At 40.1% G+C, this 18,681-nt stretch overlaps 1 protein-coding gene across 1 annotated transcript in view; it reads right to left on the reverse strand.

Moving 5' to 3' along the window:
- LOC311046355 (E3 ubiquitin-protein ligase MARCHF6-like) overlaps positions 1–18,681 on the reverse strand; it is a 48,426-nt gene that overhangs the window by 15,097 nt on the left and 14,648 nt on the right. Inside the window, exons 7-18 of the mRNA XM_084058608.1 lie at positions 11,359–11,569; positions 10,897–10,958; positions 10,628–10,660; positions 10,461–10,512; positions 9,814–9,872; positions 9,611–9,691; positions 7,766–7,834; positions 7,559–7,633; positions 6,871–7,005; positions 3,247–3,366; positions 2,160–2,260; positions 682–819 (exon numbers count right to left, since the gene is read on the reverse strand). Of these exons, the coding sequence (XP_083914734.1) occupies positions 682–819; positions 2,160–2,260; positions 3,247–3,366; positions 6,871–7,005; positions 7,559–7,633; positions 7,766–7,834; positions 9,611–9,691; positions 9,814–9,872; positions 10,461–10,512; positions 10,628–10,660; positions 10,897–10,958; positions 11,359–11,569 (1,136 nt within the window). The remainder of the gene's footprint in view (positions 1–681; positions 820–2,159; positions 2,261–3,246; positions 3,367–6,870; positions 7,006–7,558; positions 7,634–7,765; positions 7,835–9,610; positions 9,692–9,813; positions 9,873–10,460; positions 10,513–10,627; positions 10,661–10,896; positions 10,959–11,358; positions 11,570–18,681) is intronic.

An 18,681-nucleotide genomic window follows, 5' to 3' on the forward strand; every position in this document is an offset into this window, starting at 1 on the left:
ATAGTCTGGCCAAGCAAGACTACGCCAAATACAACTGTAACTTGTTGCAATAAATGGTGCAAAATCCTGAATTCTCTATAGCTGTAAGGTTTGGTGGGTGGCACCAGTGTTCATTTCGTCGACTAAAACTATGAAAAAAAAAGTCGACTACCTTTTTTCACTGACACAAACTTAAGAACTAAATAAAAACTACGATGCTACGATGAATAAAACTAAGACTAAATATATTGACAATTTCATCACAGACAAATAAAAACTAGACTAAAATGTTAGTGAGGGACTATAGTGGAGAAAGAGATCCAGTAGAACTAAAAGACAAGTCATTTTATGTTTGGTTGCACTCAAGTGTTGCGCTCTGAAAATAGATCTACAATAGATCACAACGCGACGCATTGTGGGCTTGTAGATCTGCTATTTTCAGCATGCAACCAAGTGTAAAATCAGCCATTACGACGCCATGAAGGCCCGCCAATATACATTTTAGTCGACTAAATCAACTGTAGATTTAGTCGACTATAATCTTATGATATTTAGTCGACTAAAACTAAACTAAAACTAAAACATTTCAGATGACTAAAATGTGACTAAAACTAAATGGAATTTTATTCAAAAGACTATGAATGAACTAAATGAAAATGTGCTGTCAAAATCAACACTCAACAATCAGCACTCATCACTCACAGCATGTATCCCACGGTGAAGGTCCAGGCGTGGACGAGGCGTTTGAGCCACTGGCGTGTGTGACCCTGTTCCAACAGCGCCGGCAGGACCACCTGCAGCAACAACAGCTCCAGGGACAGCTCACTGACGGGGGCGTCGCTATAAGGAGACAGGAGATAAAAACGTCTAAGACGAGGAAACGTCTTAGTTCACTTCATTATGTTTAATGTAGGGCTGGGACTTTAACTGATTCATTTAGATTAATTAATTACAGAAAATTAACGCGATTAAAAAAAATTAATCACATTTTAATCGCGCTTAGTTTATGCACCACAGAACCTCTCACTGGACGAGTTTCAGGCGTACCGATCATACCAGTGCACCAACCAACAGCCAACACACCCCAGTGCACGCAATGGGACAAGAAGCCGATCAGACTGCTTTGCTTGGCCCAGTGGATGGGAAATTTAGATTTAAAAAACTCTCTTGATGGAAGCGTGGATAAAAACACGGTTGTGTGCAGAACTATTTTTTGTTGCTTAAACTTATGTATTCAACTCATTGATTCACTCATATACCAAAATCTGTTTTAACTGAAAAGAAATTGCTTCTCAGGTCAAATATTGATATGCGATTAAACATGCGATTAATTAGATACATTTTTTTTAATCGAGTCCCAGCCCTAGTTTAATGCATTCAATCTGTGTCATTTTAGATTTGAGAAAGAACCATTATTTTATACTTTGGGCTATTCAAAAATAGCAGATCTACAAGCTCGTAGCACGGCACCGAGTGCCGCGCTACGAGCTTGCAGATCTGCTATTTTTGAAAAAATCTTGAACATTCGTGCAAATCTTTGAATACGTATATTTTTTTTAAACAACATTTTTAACTCAAACCTTTGCTTCTGGGGGGTCCCTGGAACAACATAATTTGATTGGGTCGGCGGCCAAATTTTGGGGGTCCTTGACATGAAAAAGTTTGAGAGCCACTGATATTATAGCAACATAAGTTTTTCAGGAAAACTGTTAGGATTTAGAAGACATTTGTGAAGATTTGCAAACATTTTCAAGATTTTTTTTCCTCCAAAAATAGCAGATCTACAAGCTCGTAGCGGGGCACTCGGTGCCGCGCTGCGAGCTTGTAGATCTGCTATTTTTGATTAGCCAAAGAAAGCTGAAAATGACACAGATGCGTTCCGGGCTTTATAGAAATGGCGTTTCATCATTCCCTATGGCACGAAAGCACGATCAATTCTCGATAATCTCTTCATCGCCGTGGGAAGCTTACGACCATGGAACATGCAAAAATTGCCAATATATCACTTGAGGCCTTGAGGATGCCAGCTTACGATTTAGCATCCCCAGTTGTAAATTAGTCAACATAATTAATTTGGGGATGCTAAATGGCTCGGGTGGGTACAAATCTTTTTTTTTTTCTTTTCCTTTCCTGGGTTAATCTATCAGTACTGAATGAAGATCAGATTTTTTCTCCAGTACCTGTAGAGCATGACGTTGTACGGCAGGAAGTCTGGCATGAACAGCTTAATGATCCTGACAGGAAGCCACAGCATGAGCAGAACTATGGAGCCGAACACCACCTGAAAATGATCCACACACACACACACACACACACACACACACACACACACACACGCTATAAATAAACTATAAATCTAGTGGGCATACCGCCATACATCATCACTAAATATACTCAGATTAAATTAAATAAAAAAACTTGTACAATTTTTTCACAGAGTTAAAGGTAGGGTAAGTGATTTTCTTTGGTTAGAATAAGTGTTAAATAGCTCTATATTCTGATAGTAATCATTGCTATAGAGTGTTTTGTTCAGTAACCGGAGTCTCCATGTCTCTCCAGCTCTTTCAGGTCAGGATACCAATTTTATCCAATCAGGATAGAGAACTCAGTCAGGATACAGATTAAACAAGTGGAATTGGAAGTGATGACACAAAGAAATGAACAGACACAATTTGAACACTATAAAAATTAAGCTGATAAATGGGTACTCTCTCCTGATGGGCTGAAATGTTGTCACCTAACTGAACATGTATTTTCTGTTTATTAAAGAGCTGGAGAGCCAGGGAGACTCCTGTTACTGAACAAACACTCTATAGCAATGATTACTATCATAATATAGATAGAGCTTTAACCTTTTAACAAAAAAACGTTGTTTTAACGAACAAAAATATCACTTACTCTACCTTTAAAAAAAAAACGGAAAACTAAATGAATCTGTGAAAATTAAACTCAAGAGTGTCTGCCATAAATGTACTTGTTCTCAGGCGTGTGTGAAATTCAAGTAAATGTCTTACAAATACGATATAGCTTCATGCTACCCTGCATTGAGTCTAAGATACCTGCATGATTCTGGCTGTCTTTCACATACATTACATTACTACAGTGTGTGAGGTAAACAGAAAAGAGATAAAATTGTGATTATCCACCTTATCAGACTGTTTGAGTTGAATTTGGTGTATGAACCACCATGGTTGAGACAGAGACAGACAGACAGACAGACAGACAGACAGACAGACAGACAGACAGACAGACAGACACAGAACTGACCACAGAGAGAAGGAACCTCCGGAGGTGTCTGTACACAGGGAGGTGGATCATCTCCTGGACTGGGTTGAAGTCTGGGTCATTAAGGTTCCTCAGGAACCATAGCACACCAGGCCGGAGCACCTATGGAAAAAAACGACAACATATTAATGTAACTTTGCAAGTCAAGTAAAGACAAAGTGCCACTTTCTTTCTCTGCAACCTCAATGATTGTTTGGTGTCTGTTCGGGGTACAGACGATAATGTCCTCCTTTTATCTCTTGAGATTAGGGTTTCATTTAATCAGCTAGCAGGTTTTTTTCTACCGTCCGTGATCTCCCCCCGGCAGGAGGATGAAGGAGATAAGGTAAAGGATATCAAGACATTAACCCTTTAAGACCGGGAACGCATCTGTGTCATTGTCAGATTTCGTTGGCTATTCAAAAATAGCAGATCTACAAGCTTGTAGATCTGCTATTTTTGAAAAATCATGAAAATGTGCGCAAATCTTTGAATATTGTATATATTTTTAAAGCGAACGTTTTTTTAACTCTGCTACAACTTCTGGGGGGGTCCCTGGAACAAAATATTTTGAGATGGGGGTCCACGGCCAAATTTTTTATATTTTTTGAGAACCACTGATATTATAGCAAACACGATTTAAAAAAAAAAAAAACTGTTTAGAAGACATTTGTAGAATCCCCAGAAGCAAAGATTTGAGTGACAAATGTTCGCTTTAAAAATACATTATTCAAAGAATTGTACATATTTTTCACGATTTTTCAAAAAATAGCAGATCTACAAGCTCATATCGCGGCACTCGGTGCCGCGATATGAGCTTGTAGATCTGCTATTTTTTGAATAGCCAAATAAATCTTGAAAATTACACAGATGCGTCCCCCGGTCTTAATGGGTTAACTGATGCCTTTAGAGAGACATTGAGTTTTTGTTGCGTCCGTCCCTCAGTCCTTGAGTTAATTACCCCACAGTAACCTTCAAGAATGTAATCAGCCTAGTCGGACCTGCCAAAGTAAATTGGAGTTCAGGGTTCCCACACACTTTCACTAATGAATTTCCAAAACTTTTCCAGATTATTTAACCCAATTTCCAGGCCTATATAAGAATCATTCAGCGCAATAATGAGTCTCTTACATGTGCAATGCCCAAAGACAGGCAGTGTAGCAAAATTAAAGCATAGAATATAGAATGGTATAATTTCATTCCAAATTTCATGCCAAATGTACTAACTACGCATCACGCTGCAGGACGTTGTGAGCTTGTAGATCTGTTCTTTTTGTCACATCCGGTATAGATTAGGCTGCAATCACGCAGCCCGTTCGGTGAAAAACTACTTAAGTTACATATTTTGTGTAATGTTATACATGTTTTGAAGAACGTTTTTATCAACAAAATCAATAGCCAAAAAATATGCAAAGCCAGTGCCGTGCTATGAGCTTGTAGATCTACTATTTATTTTAAATCGTGAAAATGTGTGCAAATCTTTGAATATATATTTTTCAAAGCGAACATTTGTAAAAAATATTTTGTTCCAGGGACCTCCAGAAGCAAAGATTTGAGTTAAAATGTTGTTTAAAAAAATGTATATGTATTCAAAGATTTGCACAAAATGTTCAAGATGTTTCAAAAATAGCAGATCTACAACTTGTATCGTTGCACTCTGTGCCGCGCTACTATCTTGTATATCTGCTATTTCTGAATATCCCAAAGTATAATATAAGGGCTACAGCAACAAATCTAAAATGACACAGTATGCGTTCCTGGTCTTAATGGGTTAAGTATAAATGACAGTTGTTGTACCAGCCACATTGCCAGGCTTTGGTTTGTGTCTGGTGTCATAAAGTTCTACTCTGAACATGAAGCATGTTGATGTGTTTTAGTACAGGAAGTGTCTGGTGTCATAAAGTTCTACTCTGAACATGAAGCATGTTGATGTGTTTTAGTACAGGAATGTGTCTGGTGTCATAAAGTTCTACTCTGAACATGAAGCATGTTGATGTGTTTTAGTACAGGAATGTGTCTGGTGTCATAACGTTCTACTCTGAACATGAAGCATGTTGATGTGTTTTAGTACAGGAATGTGTCTGGTGTCATAAAGTTCTACTCTGAACATGAAGCATGTTGATGTGTTTTAGTACAGGAATGTGTCTGGTGTCATAAAGTTCTACTCTGAACATGAAGCATGTTGATGTGTTTTAGTACAGGAATGTGTCTGGTGTCATAAAGTTCTACTCTGAACATGAAGCATGTTGATGTGTTTTAGTACAGGAATGTGTCTGGTGTCATAAAGTTCTACTCTGAACATGAAGCATGTTGATGTGTTTTAGTACAGGAAGTGTCTGGTGTCATAAAGTTCTACTCTGAACATGAAGCATGTTGATGTGTTTTAGTACAGGAAGTGTCTGGTGTCATAAAGTTCTACTCTGAACATGAAGCATGTTGATGTGTTTTAGTACAGGAATGTGTCTGGTGTCATAAAGTTCTACTCTGAACATGAAGCATGTTGATGTGTTTTAGTACAGGAATGTGTCTGGTGTCATAAAGTTCTACTCTGAACATGAAGCATGTTGATGTGTTTTAGTACAGGAATGTGTCTGGTGTCATAAAGTTCTACTCTGAACATGAAGCATGTTGATGTGTTTTAGTACAGGAATGTGTCTGGTGTCATAACGTTCTACTCTGAACATGAAGCATGTTGATGTGTTTTAGTACAGGAAGTGTCTGGTGTCATAAAGTTCTACTCTGAACATGAAGCATGTTGATGTGTTTTAGTACAGGAAGTGTCTGGTGTCATAAAGTTCTACTCTGAACATGAAGCATGTTGATGTGTTTTAGTACAGGAAGTGTCTGGTGTCATAAAGTTCTACTCTGAACATGAAGCATGTTGATGTGTTTTAGTACAGGAAGTGTCTGGTGTCATAACGTTCTACTCTGAACATGAAGCATGTTGATGTGTTTTAGTACAGGAAGTGTCTGGTGTCATAAAGTTCTACTCTGAACATGAAGCATGTTGATGTGTTTTAGTACAGGAAGTGTCTGGTGTCATAAAGTTCTACTCTGAACATGAAGCATGTTGATGTGTTTTAGTACAGGAAGTGTCTGGTGTCATAAAGTTCTACTCTGAACATGAAGCATGTTGATGTGTTTTAGTACAGGAATGTGTCTGGTGTCATAAAGTTCTACTCTGAACATGAAGCATGTTGATGTGTTTTAGTACAGGAAGTGTCTGGTGTCATAAAGTTCTACTCTGAACATGAAGCATGTTGATGTGTTTTAGTACAGGAAGTGTCTGGTGTCATAACGTTCTACTCTGAACATGAAGCATGTTGATGTGTTTTAGTACAGGAATGTGTCTGGTGTCATAAAGTTCTACTCTGAACATGAAGCATGTTGATGTGTTTTAGTACAGGAATGTGTCTGGTGTCATAACGTTCTACTCTGAACATGAAGCATGTTGATGTGTTTTAGTACAGGAAGTGTCTGGTGTCATAAAGTTCTACTCTGAACATGAAGCATGTTGATGTGTTTTAGTACAGGAATGTGTCTGGTGTCATAACGTTCTACTCTGAACATGAAGCATGTTGATGTGTTTTAGTACAGGAATGTGTCTGGTGGTGAAACAACACTCACCTCTCTGAGCAGAAGGATGAAGGAGGCAAAGTAGAAGACGTAGACCATGCCCACCAGCCAGTGGAGGAACATGGTGGTACCGGGAGCCGAGTCAAAACTCTGCTCCCTGTCCTTCAGAGTGGCATCAAACATCTCCTACAATGAGACATGATGGGACAGGTTACCATAAGATATACTGTAGGTACTGTACATTAATTTCAGGGTTTCATCATACTTGGCACTACCTAGTACATAGTGTATGATCATTAAATGTGTCAGCGAGGTTAAACACTTAAACCCTCAAAATGTAGTTAACTGGACCTGAGTTGTTCCCCCCAGAATATGGTTCAAGTAGTGTTGATTTTGTCGACTAAAACTGACGAAAATGTTGGTCGACTACCTTTTTTTCACTTAAGAAAACGAAATAACAACTAAGCTATGGTGACTAAAACTATGTCTAAATATACTGACAATTTCGTCAACAAATAAAAACTAGACTAAAAAAAAAAACATTTTAGTCGACTAAAATCTTATGATATTTTGTCAAATAAAATTAGACAAAAAGTAAAACATTTCAGACGACTAAAATATGACTAAAACTAAACCGATTTGTTTTCAAAAGACTATGACTAAAACTAAATAAAACATTTCTGTCAAAATCAACACTAGATTCAAGTGCTTAAACAGATGATGTGAGTGATTGAATTACCAGTGAGCAGATATCAAGCCACCAGCCACAGATGAGTGGGAATAAACCGATCTCCATGACAACCAGTAAGGACACCTGGCATAAGAAAAAAGAAGAAAATAAACACAGCCCTTCAGTGAAAATCGATGGCAGTGGCGTGGCAAATGATGTGTTATTGTGTGGCAGTCAAAGAGTTAAGACTCCATTGCTGGGCCCCTCCCTGTTTACCTTGACAACGATGTAGCAGACGCCCAGGAGACGTCTGGACCTGTGGAACCTCACCAATGAAGCTAACGCCTGGGAAATATACCGTTAAGGAACGTACACAGTAATATCATCCTGGAGCAAAACCACCACCACATCAAATCAACATCAGCATGTCCAGTGTAGATGGACTCCTCAAAAGGGTTTAATTTACTACTATATAGTGTATTCATGCAACGTGTTGTGAGCTTGTAGATCAGCTTTTTTCATCATGCAACCAAGTATACAATCTGCCATTATGATGCCATCAAGGCACAGCCAAAATACATTTTAGTCGACTATAACCTTATGATATTTAGTCCACTGAAGCTAGACTAAATCTAAAACATTTCAGAGGACTAAAATATGATTAAAACTAAACGGAATTTGCTGTCAAAATCAACACTGTCATGCACAAAAAGTAGTTGGGGAAGCAGCTACTCTGGGTTCAGTGCTACTAGGGCAAGGGTCCAAAAAAAAGGATAAAGGATAATTCCTTTTAACAGGTCGTTCATGAAAGTCCTTGCGGTCTTGTTTCCAATGAGAACCTGTGAGCAATTAGGGGTTAAGAGTCTTGCTCAGGGACAAATTTCATTTCATCGATACATATGCTGACCTGGCCTGGAATCGAACCTGGGGCAACCAGGGCCTCTGGCTCCCTAGGCGAGCTCACTAACCATTCAGCTATAGCCACCCCTTTTCCATTTCTGGGAAAAAACAGGGAAGAGAGCCACAGAAGGTCCCATAAGAGGATGATAGCAAGTATGCAAACTAAATGATGTCATGATCAAGAATGATATCAGACCAATGAACTCTTATTCCACGGAATGAATATCATGTCAAAGCGAACTCTTAAATTCTTGGAAGATGGAAGATGTTGTTATGTGCCTGATTGATTGAGAAATGACCAGACATGGATGAGGAAGGAGGGAGGGGCCTGACCATAGGGACTGAGTCAGAGATAAAAAGTGTTTAAATACTGAGTAAAGAGATATGAAATGAATTAAAAACAGCATAGAGCACAAACACTGATGGCATGGCCAGACGCCGCTAAGAAGTAAAAAATGTTATGCGTTGTTCAAGCCCGTCAGTGAACTCGTACAAGGTAGTTAAACTAGCTGTATGGTAATGAAACTCTTTTCCCCCAGGATCTAGTACTGACCTTTGCAAGTCCTTCTCTACTCAGAGAAAGAATGGACAGTAATGGGGCTGCATATAGCCCAGTGTTTCTCTAACTATGAGCAAGGACTAAAAATGGGTCACTCACAGCCTTCCCTGTTCCTCCTGGATACCCATATGACAATAATACACGTTTAATAAGCCCCGGTCCAGGAAAAGATACTACATTTACTTCAGTTTGGGTCTCTCCATGTTGACACGACTACTAGCTTGTTAAATGAGCCTGGATCCCAGAGTTAGCTTGTTAAATGAGCCTGGATCCCAGAGTTAAGACAAGACATTACTTATAGCTTTGGTCCCCAGATGACAAGACTAGAACGCTCCAATAGGCCTGACTCTGAGTGACTCACTAGATTAGCTCAGTTTTAGCCTAAAGAAAAGGTGCAATAACTTTTTTTTTGCCAAAAACAAGAATGTATCAAATACAAGTGACTGACTATGGTAAACGATACAGAGCCACCTCCCTGATCAATAGCACCGGGACAATGTGTTTATTTTGGACCACAATTCTTATCATGAGACGATTCTATGATAACAGATGAGAGAAATTACTATAGTATAACCCTTTTTACAGACATTCCACTCTGGATCTCTCTCTCACACACACACACACACACACACACACTTTTTGTTGTCCAATGTAAAGGATACATGACAGAAGATGAGTGAGGCAGCTAGAAGGATGTAGCCCAGTATGGAAGTGATGAGGCCATCGAAGTGAGACGCTCTGACCTGCAACAACATACAGGATATGACATCATCAAAACAGTGTCCACACAACCCACAATCAACCCATTAATCAAACTGTGCAACAACTGTTGTTTGGCCACGTGCGGTCGGTGCTGTGTACTTACATATTCCTCGAAGCCGAGTCCCACAACCGAGAAGTGGCCAATGTGATACGGACAGAAGGCTACAGGGGGGAAAACAACAACAACACAGAGGTAAAGGGTCAAGATCCTCACTGTACTTCCACCCACTCAGCATATCCACCCAAAGTATCACCACACCAAAATGTGAAATCCAGCGTTGATTTCGTCAACTGAAACTGTGACGTAAAATGTTGGTCAACTACCTTTTTTCACTGACGAAAACTAAATAAAAACTAAGCTATGATGACTAAAACTAAGACTAAATATATTGACAATTTCATCAACAAATAAAAACTAGACTAAAATGATAGGGAGGGACTTTTTATGTTTGGATGTCATTTTAGGTTTGGTTGCGCTCGCATGCAACCAAGTGTAAAATCACAGTAGATTTAGTCGACTATAACCTTATGATATTTAGTCGACTAAAACTACACAAAGACTAAAACATTTCAGATGAGTAAAATATGACTAAAACTAAATGGAATTGTATTCAAAAGACTATGACTAAAACTAAATCAAAATGTTCTGTCAAAATCAACACTTGCACTGAAATCCCACAGCCTCTGTATACTATGGCGATATTGCTGTATGTATGTATGCGTGTATGAAGTGAATTGCTCTGCACATACCGAACACCAGGATGAAGAGAGTGTTCAAGGACACGACCCAGAATACGTGCTCCTGCAGAGGACACCAAGAAGAACACACAACACTGAGCATTCATTCCATTTTAACATCATTACATAGGCAGTAGTGGTACAACAGCAACAACGAATAGATGTTTGTGTTTTCTTACCAGAAACACTAGGGAGCCATCCAGACCCAGCATCTGATTAAAACAAAAAGAGAGAACACCAACTCATTAATATCATCTCATAAGATCTACACCAGTCACATGACAGCCATGTTCATGTTCAATATTGTCATGCCTTTACTCCATCATAATGACTCAGTGGAGTGGAGGGACGAACAGAAAGACCAAAGAGAAGACACAATCGAATATACTGTGGAAAATATCAATAATACAGTATAATAGATACAATGCATTGTAAATAAGTGACCCACCCTTTCCCATGTCAGTTCCTCTGCTGCACGGTCCCACTCCAAGGCATTCCAGTTCAAGTCATCTGCATGGAGGAGAAACGGAGACAATGTAGCTCAGTGGTTCTCAACACAAAGGACCCCTCCCACCAAAAGAAATACTTGGCCTCGGACACCTATCTGAAAAGACTTGCCAGGGACCCTCATAAGAGAAGATTTGTCAAAATTGTCAACATTTCTTTTCAAAAATCGCCGAAAAAACGGTTTCCCATTTTGCTAAGGAAACGTGCTGCTATTTCAGTCCTCTGATTAAAAAGAAGAAAAACACCTTTCAGTTTACAGTTTAGGCATTTAGCAGACGCTCTTAATCCAGAGCGATTTACAGTAAGCAAGGACACAAGATAATACATCATAATACATAAAAATAGTAATCTAATAATAAAGTAATGCATAAGTAAACCTTAGAACCTTAAAAGACCCACTGACCTTGACCTCCATTGTTGCCGTCGGCGGCTTCATCCTCCCTCCCCTCGTCTTCATCGTCCTCCTCGTCTTCGTTCTCCAGGTCGGCCTCGTCTCCCTGGTCGCCTGCTTCATCTGGGTCGTTTGGGGCCGGGTCCTCAGGGGGGTGGGCTGCTGCCGGACCCTCTGGGCCGGGCTGGGCGGGGTCCGGGGCTGCATTACCACCACCTGCATCCTGTGGAGGAATCACAGAGTTTGAATTATGATTTACACACAGCTTTCAGCACCACAGAATGCACATCCAGCCTCCAGAGCTGCTTGTGTGTTGTGTTTAATTATAGCCACTGTAGCAGTGTTGATTGTGACATCAAAATCTTTTTACGGGGCCAGGCTTCCAGCATGGACCCGTATTGTTATTCGCATTATTCCATTTCTTCTTCTTCTTCTTCTTCTGCCGTTTTTGCCAGTTCTGGCTGAACCGTGCATACGCTTTTTATGAAACTCGGCCATATGATAGATGGTCATGAAAAACGATCAAAAAATAAATCTCACAATCTTTCGTCAAAAGGTGGCGCTATAGCACTCAGTTGAAAATGCCAACTTTGAACAGGTACAACTCATGCCCTGTTTTACCTACAGCCATAAAACTTCAATACACACATGCGTCTCCTCATGATGAACAACTTTCACGCTCTGACGTTTGACCTCTGACCCTTAGATCTCCCACCATTTCGAATTATATGAAAAACAGTTAAAACCTATCTCCTCCTGGGATTTTTGAGTAATCTGCACGAAACTTTTTACACATGAACTTTGGACCTATACCAAAAAACGTTTGCAAAATATCTTCCATAAGTGAAAAAATGAAGCTTTAATGAGCCAATGAATATTGCAGTTTTATGACAATTATTCATCTGCCCCTAACACATACATGCAGACTTACCATTCTTTGAAACTTTGCAGAAATGTAAAGGGCCATTCCAAATATCACTGAAACCAATCTTACTCCAATTGGTCAAACGGGGGCGCTATAGCAATTTTTTGAAAATTGAAACTTTAAACAGGCAAAAGTCATGCCTCGTTTGGCCGACAGCCATTAGACCTGCTTACACATGTGCCTTGACTAATGAGGAACACATCTATCACGTTGACCAGTAAGCACCGCCCTTAGATTGTCCGCAATCTTGAGCAGTTTGAAAAACACTTAAACCCAGGATTTTTCAGCTATTTGCGTGAAACTGTATGATCAGCGTGATCTCTTTTTTCAGAGGTTTGTCTGTTGGTCCAATAGTGTCCCGCTTAAGTGTATGTCTCACAACCTCAAGGTCACAGGTTCAAGCCTTACTTGGTGCAGACTTCATCTAAGTTGCATTTCACACAACATGACTATCAATGAATACATTTGCAATTGTTAACTCTCTGCCTGCCAGAGTTTTTTCAGAACAGTCTGTAGCCTCTGCCAGGGTTTTGCCATGATTTTGGTACCTGTTCGCGTAGCCACAGATTTTTTTCCTCCAGTATGATTGATCCCCAGATGGTTTCTAATCACAGATGAGATTCAGGTGTGGTTTCACAAATGTCAACGAGGTCATTTTGACCTCGTTGACATGTGTTGTTTGATGTTTCAATATAGCTCAAAACCAGTAGTTTTAAACCAAAAAACAAAGTGAATTGTTTGTCCGTTTGAATTTTAACATTGAAGTGAATGGAGCAGCAAATCTTCGAACATTTTTAGCTCCTAATCTGTTCGTAATTCGACAAGGGTTGAAATAAAAAAAAATGAAAAAAAAAAATGTTTTTTTCCTTTTTTTCCATGACGTATATATACGTCTTTGGCGGACAACAGCTGATAATTAAAAGACGTATATATACGTCATTGGCAGGCATAGAGTTAAAGATAACATGAAATACTTAATTGAGTGTTTTTTACATATTACATTGTGAAAATAGCTGATCTACAATCTCACAACTTTTCAGATAGCAATGAGAGTATTTTTTTTTTTCAATGTATAACATACTTCATTGTGAAAATAGCCGATGATCTGACAACTTTTAATGGTTTGTGAGCTTGTAGATCGGCTACTTTCACTAGTTTTGGTTCTGAGGAGATTTACAATTTCTTCAATGGTAAATGGTTTGTGAACGAGTGATCTTAGTGTTAGTGAAACAGGGGCTTGGTCATGACAGAAGGCAAGAGTTTGTGATCCTCAACAGACAATATCAGCCTGGACAAAGCTATAGCACTATAGGTGGTGTTGCAGCTACCTAAGAGTGCCTCACGACCGCAAGGTTGCCGGTTCAAGCCTCACTTGATGCAGACTCATTTAAGTTGAATTGCAAAAAACATGACTCAATCTATTCCGTTTCCATGGCTCTCTCTCTCTCTCTCTCTTCAATCTATTCCGTTTCTATCTTCAATCTATTCCGTTTTCATGTCTCTCTCTCTTCAATCTATTCCGTTTCTATCTCTCTCTCTCTCTCTCTCTCTCTCTCTCTCTCTCTCTCTCTCTCTCTCTCTCTCTCTCTCTCTCTCTCTCTCTCTCTCTCTCTCTCTCTCTCTCTCTCTCTCTCTCTCTCTCTCTCTCTCTCTCTCTCTCTCTCTCTCTCTCTCTCTCTCTCTCTCTCTCTCTCTCTCTCACTCTCTCAGAGGGTCGGCCATAGCTGAGTGGTTAGTGAGCCCGCCTAGGGAGTCAGAGGCTCTGGTTGCCCCAGGTACGATTCCAGGCCAGGTCAGCAAATGTGTCAATGAAATTTGTCCCTGAGCAAGACTCTTAACCCCTAATTGCTCACAGGCCCTCATTGGAAACAAGACCGCAAGGACTTTCATGAACTGACCTGTTAAAGGAATTTTCTTTCTCTCTCCTGGCCCCGTATTATCGCTGCTTGCAGCTATATTTATGGGGCCAGGCTTCCAGCATGGACCCATATTGTTATTCGCATTATTCCATTTCTTCTTCTTCTGCCACTTTTGGCAGTTCTGGCTGAACCGTGCAGTCGCTTTTTATGAAACTCGGCCATATGATAGATGGTCATGAAAAACGATCAAGAAATAATTCTCACAATCTTTCGTCAAAAGGTGGCGCTATAGCACTCAATTGAAAAATGCCAACTTTGAACAGGTACAACTCATGCCGTGTTTGACCTACAGCCATGAAACTTCGATGCACACATGCGTCTCCTCATGCTGAACAACTTTCACACTCTGACTTTTGACCTCTGACCTTTAGATATCCCACCATTTGGAATTATATGAAAAACAGTTAAAACCTATCTCCTCCTGGGATTTTTGAGTAATCTGCACGAAACTTTTTACACATGAACTTTGGACCTATACCAAAAAACGTTTGCAAAATATCTTCCATAAGTGAAAAAATTAAGCTTTAATGAGCCAATGAATATTGCAGTTTTATGACAATTATTCATCTGCCCCTAACACATACATGCAGACTTACCATTCTTTGAAACTTTGCAGAAATGTAAAGGGCCATTCCAAATATCACTGAAACCAATCTTACTCCAATTGGTCAAACGGGGGCGCTATAGCAATTTTTTGAAAATTGAAACTTTAAACAGGCAAAAGTCATGCCTCGTTTGGCCGACAGCCATTAGACCTGCTTACACATGTGCCTTGACTAATGAGGAACACATCTATCACGTTGACCAGTAAGCACCGCCCTTAGATTGTCCGCAATCTTGAGCAGTTTGAAAAACACTTAAACCCAGGATTTTTCAGCTATTTGCGTGAAACTGTATGATCTGTGTGATCTCCTTTTTCACAGGTTCTTGTCTGTTGGTGGCTTCTCGCTTAAATGTGTGCCCCACAACCTGAAGGTCACCAGTTCAAGCCTCACTTGGTGCAGACTTCATCTGAGTTGCATTTCACACAACATGACTATCAATGAATACATCTGCAATTGTTAAAGATAACATGAAATACTTAATTGAGTGTTTTTTACATACAGCTGATCTACAATCTCACAACTTTTCAGATAGCAATGAGAGTATGTTTTTTCAATGTATAACATACTTCATTGTGAAAATAGCCAATGTACAATCTGACAACTTTTAATGGTTTGTGAGCTTGTAGTTAGGCTACTTTCACTAATTTTGGTTCTGAGGAGATGTACAATTTCTTCATTGGTAAATGGTTTGTGAACGAGTGATCTTAGTGTTAGTGAAACAGGGGCTTGGGTCATGACAGAAGGCAAGAGTTTGTGATCCTCAACAGACAATATCAGCCTGGACAAAGATATAGCACTATAGGTAGTGTTGCAGCTACCTAAGAGTGCTTCATGACCGTAAGGTTGCCGGTTCAAGCCTCACTTGATGCAGACTCATTTAAGTTGAAATGCAAAAAACATGACTCAATCTATTCCGTTTCCATGGCACTCTCTCTCTCTCTCTTCAATCTATTCCATTTCCATGTCTTTCTCTTCAATCTATTCCGTTTCCATGTCTCTCTCTCTGTCTCTTCAATCTATTCCATTTGTCTCTCTCTATGTCTCTCTCTCTCTCTCTCTCTCTCTCTCTCTCTCTCTCTCAGGGGTGGCCATAGCTGAGTGGTTAGTGAGCCCGCCTAGGGAGCCAGAGACTCTGGTTGCCCCAGGTACGATTCCAGGCCAGGTCAGCAAATGTGTCGATGAAATGAAATTTGTCCCTGAGCAAGACTCTTAACCCCTAATTGCTCACAGGCACTCATTGGAAACAAGACCGCAAGGACTTTCATGAACTGACCTGTTAAAGGAATTATCATTTCTCTCTCCTGGCCCCATATTATCGCTGCTTGCAGCTATATTTATGGGGCCAGGCTTCCAGCATGGACCCATATTGTTATTCGCATTATTATGGGGCCAGGCTTCCAGCATGGACCCATATTGTTATTCGCATTATTTCCGTTTCTTCTTCTGCCACTTTTGGCAGTTCTGGCTGAACCGTGCAGTCGCTTTTTATGAAACTCGGCCATATGATAGATGGTCATGAAAAACGATCAAGAAATAATTCTCACAATCTTTCGTCAAAAGGTGGCGCTATAGCACTCAATTGAAAAATGCCAACTTTGAACAGGTACAACTCATGCCCTGTTTCACCTACAGCCATGAAACTTCGATGCACACATGCGTCTCCTCATGCTGAACAACTTTCACACTCTGACTTTTGACCTCTGACCTTTAGATCTCCCACCATTTTGAATTATATGAAAAACAGTTAAAACCTATCTCCTCCTGGGATTTTTGAGTAATCTGCACGAAACTTTTTACACATGAACTTTGGACCTATACCAAAAAACGTTTGCAAAATATCTTCCATAAGTGAAAAAATGAAGCTTTAATGAGCCAATGAATATTGCAGTTTTATGACAATTATTCATCTGCCCCTAACACATACATGCAGACTTACCATTCTTTGAAACTTTGCAGAAATGTAAAGGGCCATTCCAAATATCACTGAAACCAATCTTACTCCAATTGGTCAAACGGGGGCGCTATAGCAATTTTTTGAAAATTGAAACTTTAAACAGGCAAAAGTCATGCCTCGTTTGGCCGACAGCCATTAGACCTGCTTACACATGTGCCTTGACTAATGAGGAACACATCTATCACGTTGACCAGTAATCACCGCCCTTAGATTGTCCGCAATCTTGAGCAGTTTGAAAAACACTTAAACCCAGGATTTTTCAGCTATTTGCGTGAAACTGTATGATTTGTGTGATCTCCTTTTTCACAGGTTCTTGTCTGTTGGTGGCTTCTCGCTTAAATGTGTGCCCCACAACCTGAAGGTCACCAGTTCAAGCCTCACTTGGTGCAGACTTCATCTGAGTTGCATTTCACACAACATGACTATCAATGAATACATCTGCAATTGTTAAAGATAACATGAAATACTTAATTGAGTGTTTTTTACATACAGCTGATCTACAATCTCACAACTTTTCAGATAGCAATGAGAGTATGTTTTTTCAATGTATAACATACTTCATTGTGAAAATAGCCAATGTACAATCTGACAACTTTTAATGGTTTGTGAGCTTGTAGATCGGCTACTTTCACTAATTTTGGTTCTGAGGAGATGTACAATTTCTTCATTGGTAAATGGTTTGTGAACGAGTGATCTTAGTGTTAGTGAAACAGGGGCTTGGGTCATGACAGAAGGCAAGAGTTTGTGATCCTCAACAGACAATATCAGCCTGGACAAAGATATAGCACTATAGGTAGTGTTGCAGCTACCTAAGAGTGCTTCATGACCGTAAGGTTGCCGGTTCAAGCCTCACTTGATGCAGACTCATTTAAGTTGAAATGCAAAAAACATGACTCAATCTATTCCGTTTCCATGTCTTTCTCTTCAATCTATTCCATTTGTCTCTCTCTCTGTCTCTTCAATCTATTCCGTCTCTCTCTCTCTCTGTCTCTTCAATCTATTCCGTCTCTCTCTGTCTCTTCAATCTATTCCGTCTCTCTCTCTCTCTCTCTGTCTCTTCAATCTATTCCGTCTCTCTCTCTCTCTCTCTCTCTCTCTCTCTCTCTCTCTCTCTCTCTCTCTCTCTCTCTCTCTCTCTCTCTCTCTCTCTCTCTCTCTCTCTCTCTCTCTCTCTCTCTCTCTCTCTCTCTCTCTCTCTCTCTCTCTCTCTCTCTCTCTCTCTCTCTCTCTCTCTCTCTCTCTCTCTCTCTCTCTCTCTCTCTCTCTCTCTCTCTCTCTCTCTCTCTCTCTCTCTCTCTCTCTCTCTCTCTCTCTCTCTCTCTCTCTCTCTCTCTGAGGGGTGGCCATAGCTGAGTGGTTAGTGAGCCCGCCTAGGGAGCCAGAGACTCTGGTTGCCCAGGTACGATTCCAGGCCAGGTCAGCAAATGTGTCGATGAAATGAAATTTGTCCCTGAGCAAGACTTAACCCCTAATTGCTCACAGGCACTCATTGGAAACAAGACCGCAAGGACTTTCATGAACTGACCTGTTAAAGGAATTATCATTTCTCTTTCTCTCTCCTGGCCCCATATTATCGCTGCTTGCAGCTATATTTACGGGGCCAGAGCTCTGCTCTGGACACGTATTGTTATTCGCATTATTCTGTCACTTCTTCTTCTTCTTCTTCTTCTTCTTCTGCCACTTTTCGCAGTTCTGGCTGAACCGTGCAGTCGGTTTTTACGAAACTCGGCCATATGGTAGATGGTCATGAAAAACGATCAAAAAATAATTCTCACAATCTTTCGTCCAAAGGTGGCGCTATAGCACTCAATTGAAAATGCCAACTTTGACCAGGTACAACTCATGCCCTGTTTGACCTACAGCCATGAAACTTGGATACACATATGCGTCTCCTCATGCTGAACAACTTTCACACTCTGACTTTTGACCTCT

Source organism: Gymnoscopelus microlampas (assembly GCF_963454915.1).
Source record: "Gymnoscopelus microlampas genome assembly, chromosome: 5".
In the NCBI taxonomy this organism is placed as follows: Eukaryota; Metazoa; Chordata; class Actinopteri; order Myctophiformes; family Myctophidae; genus Gymnoscopelus; species Gymnoscopelus microlampas.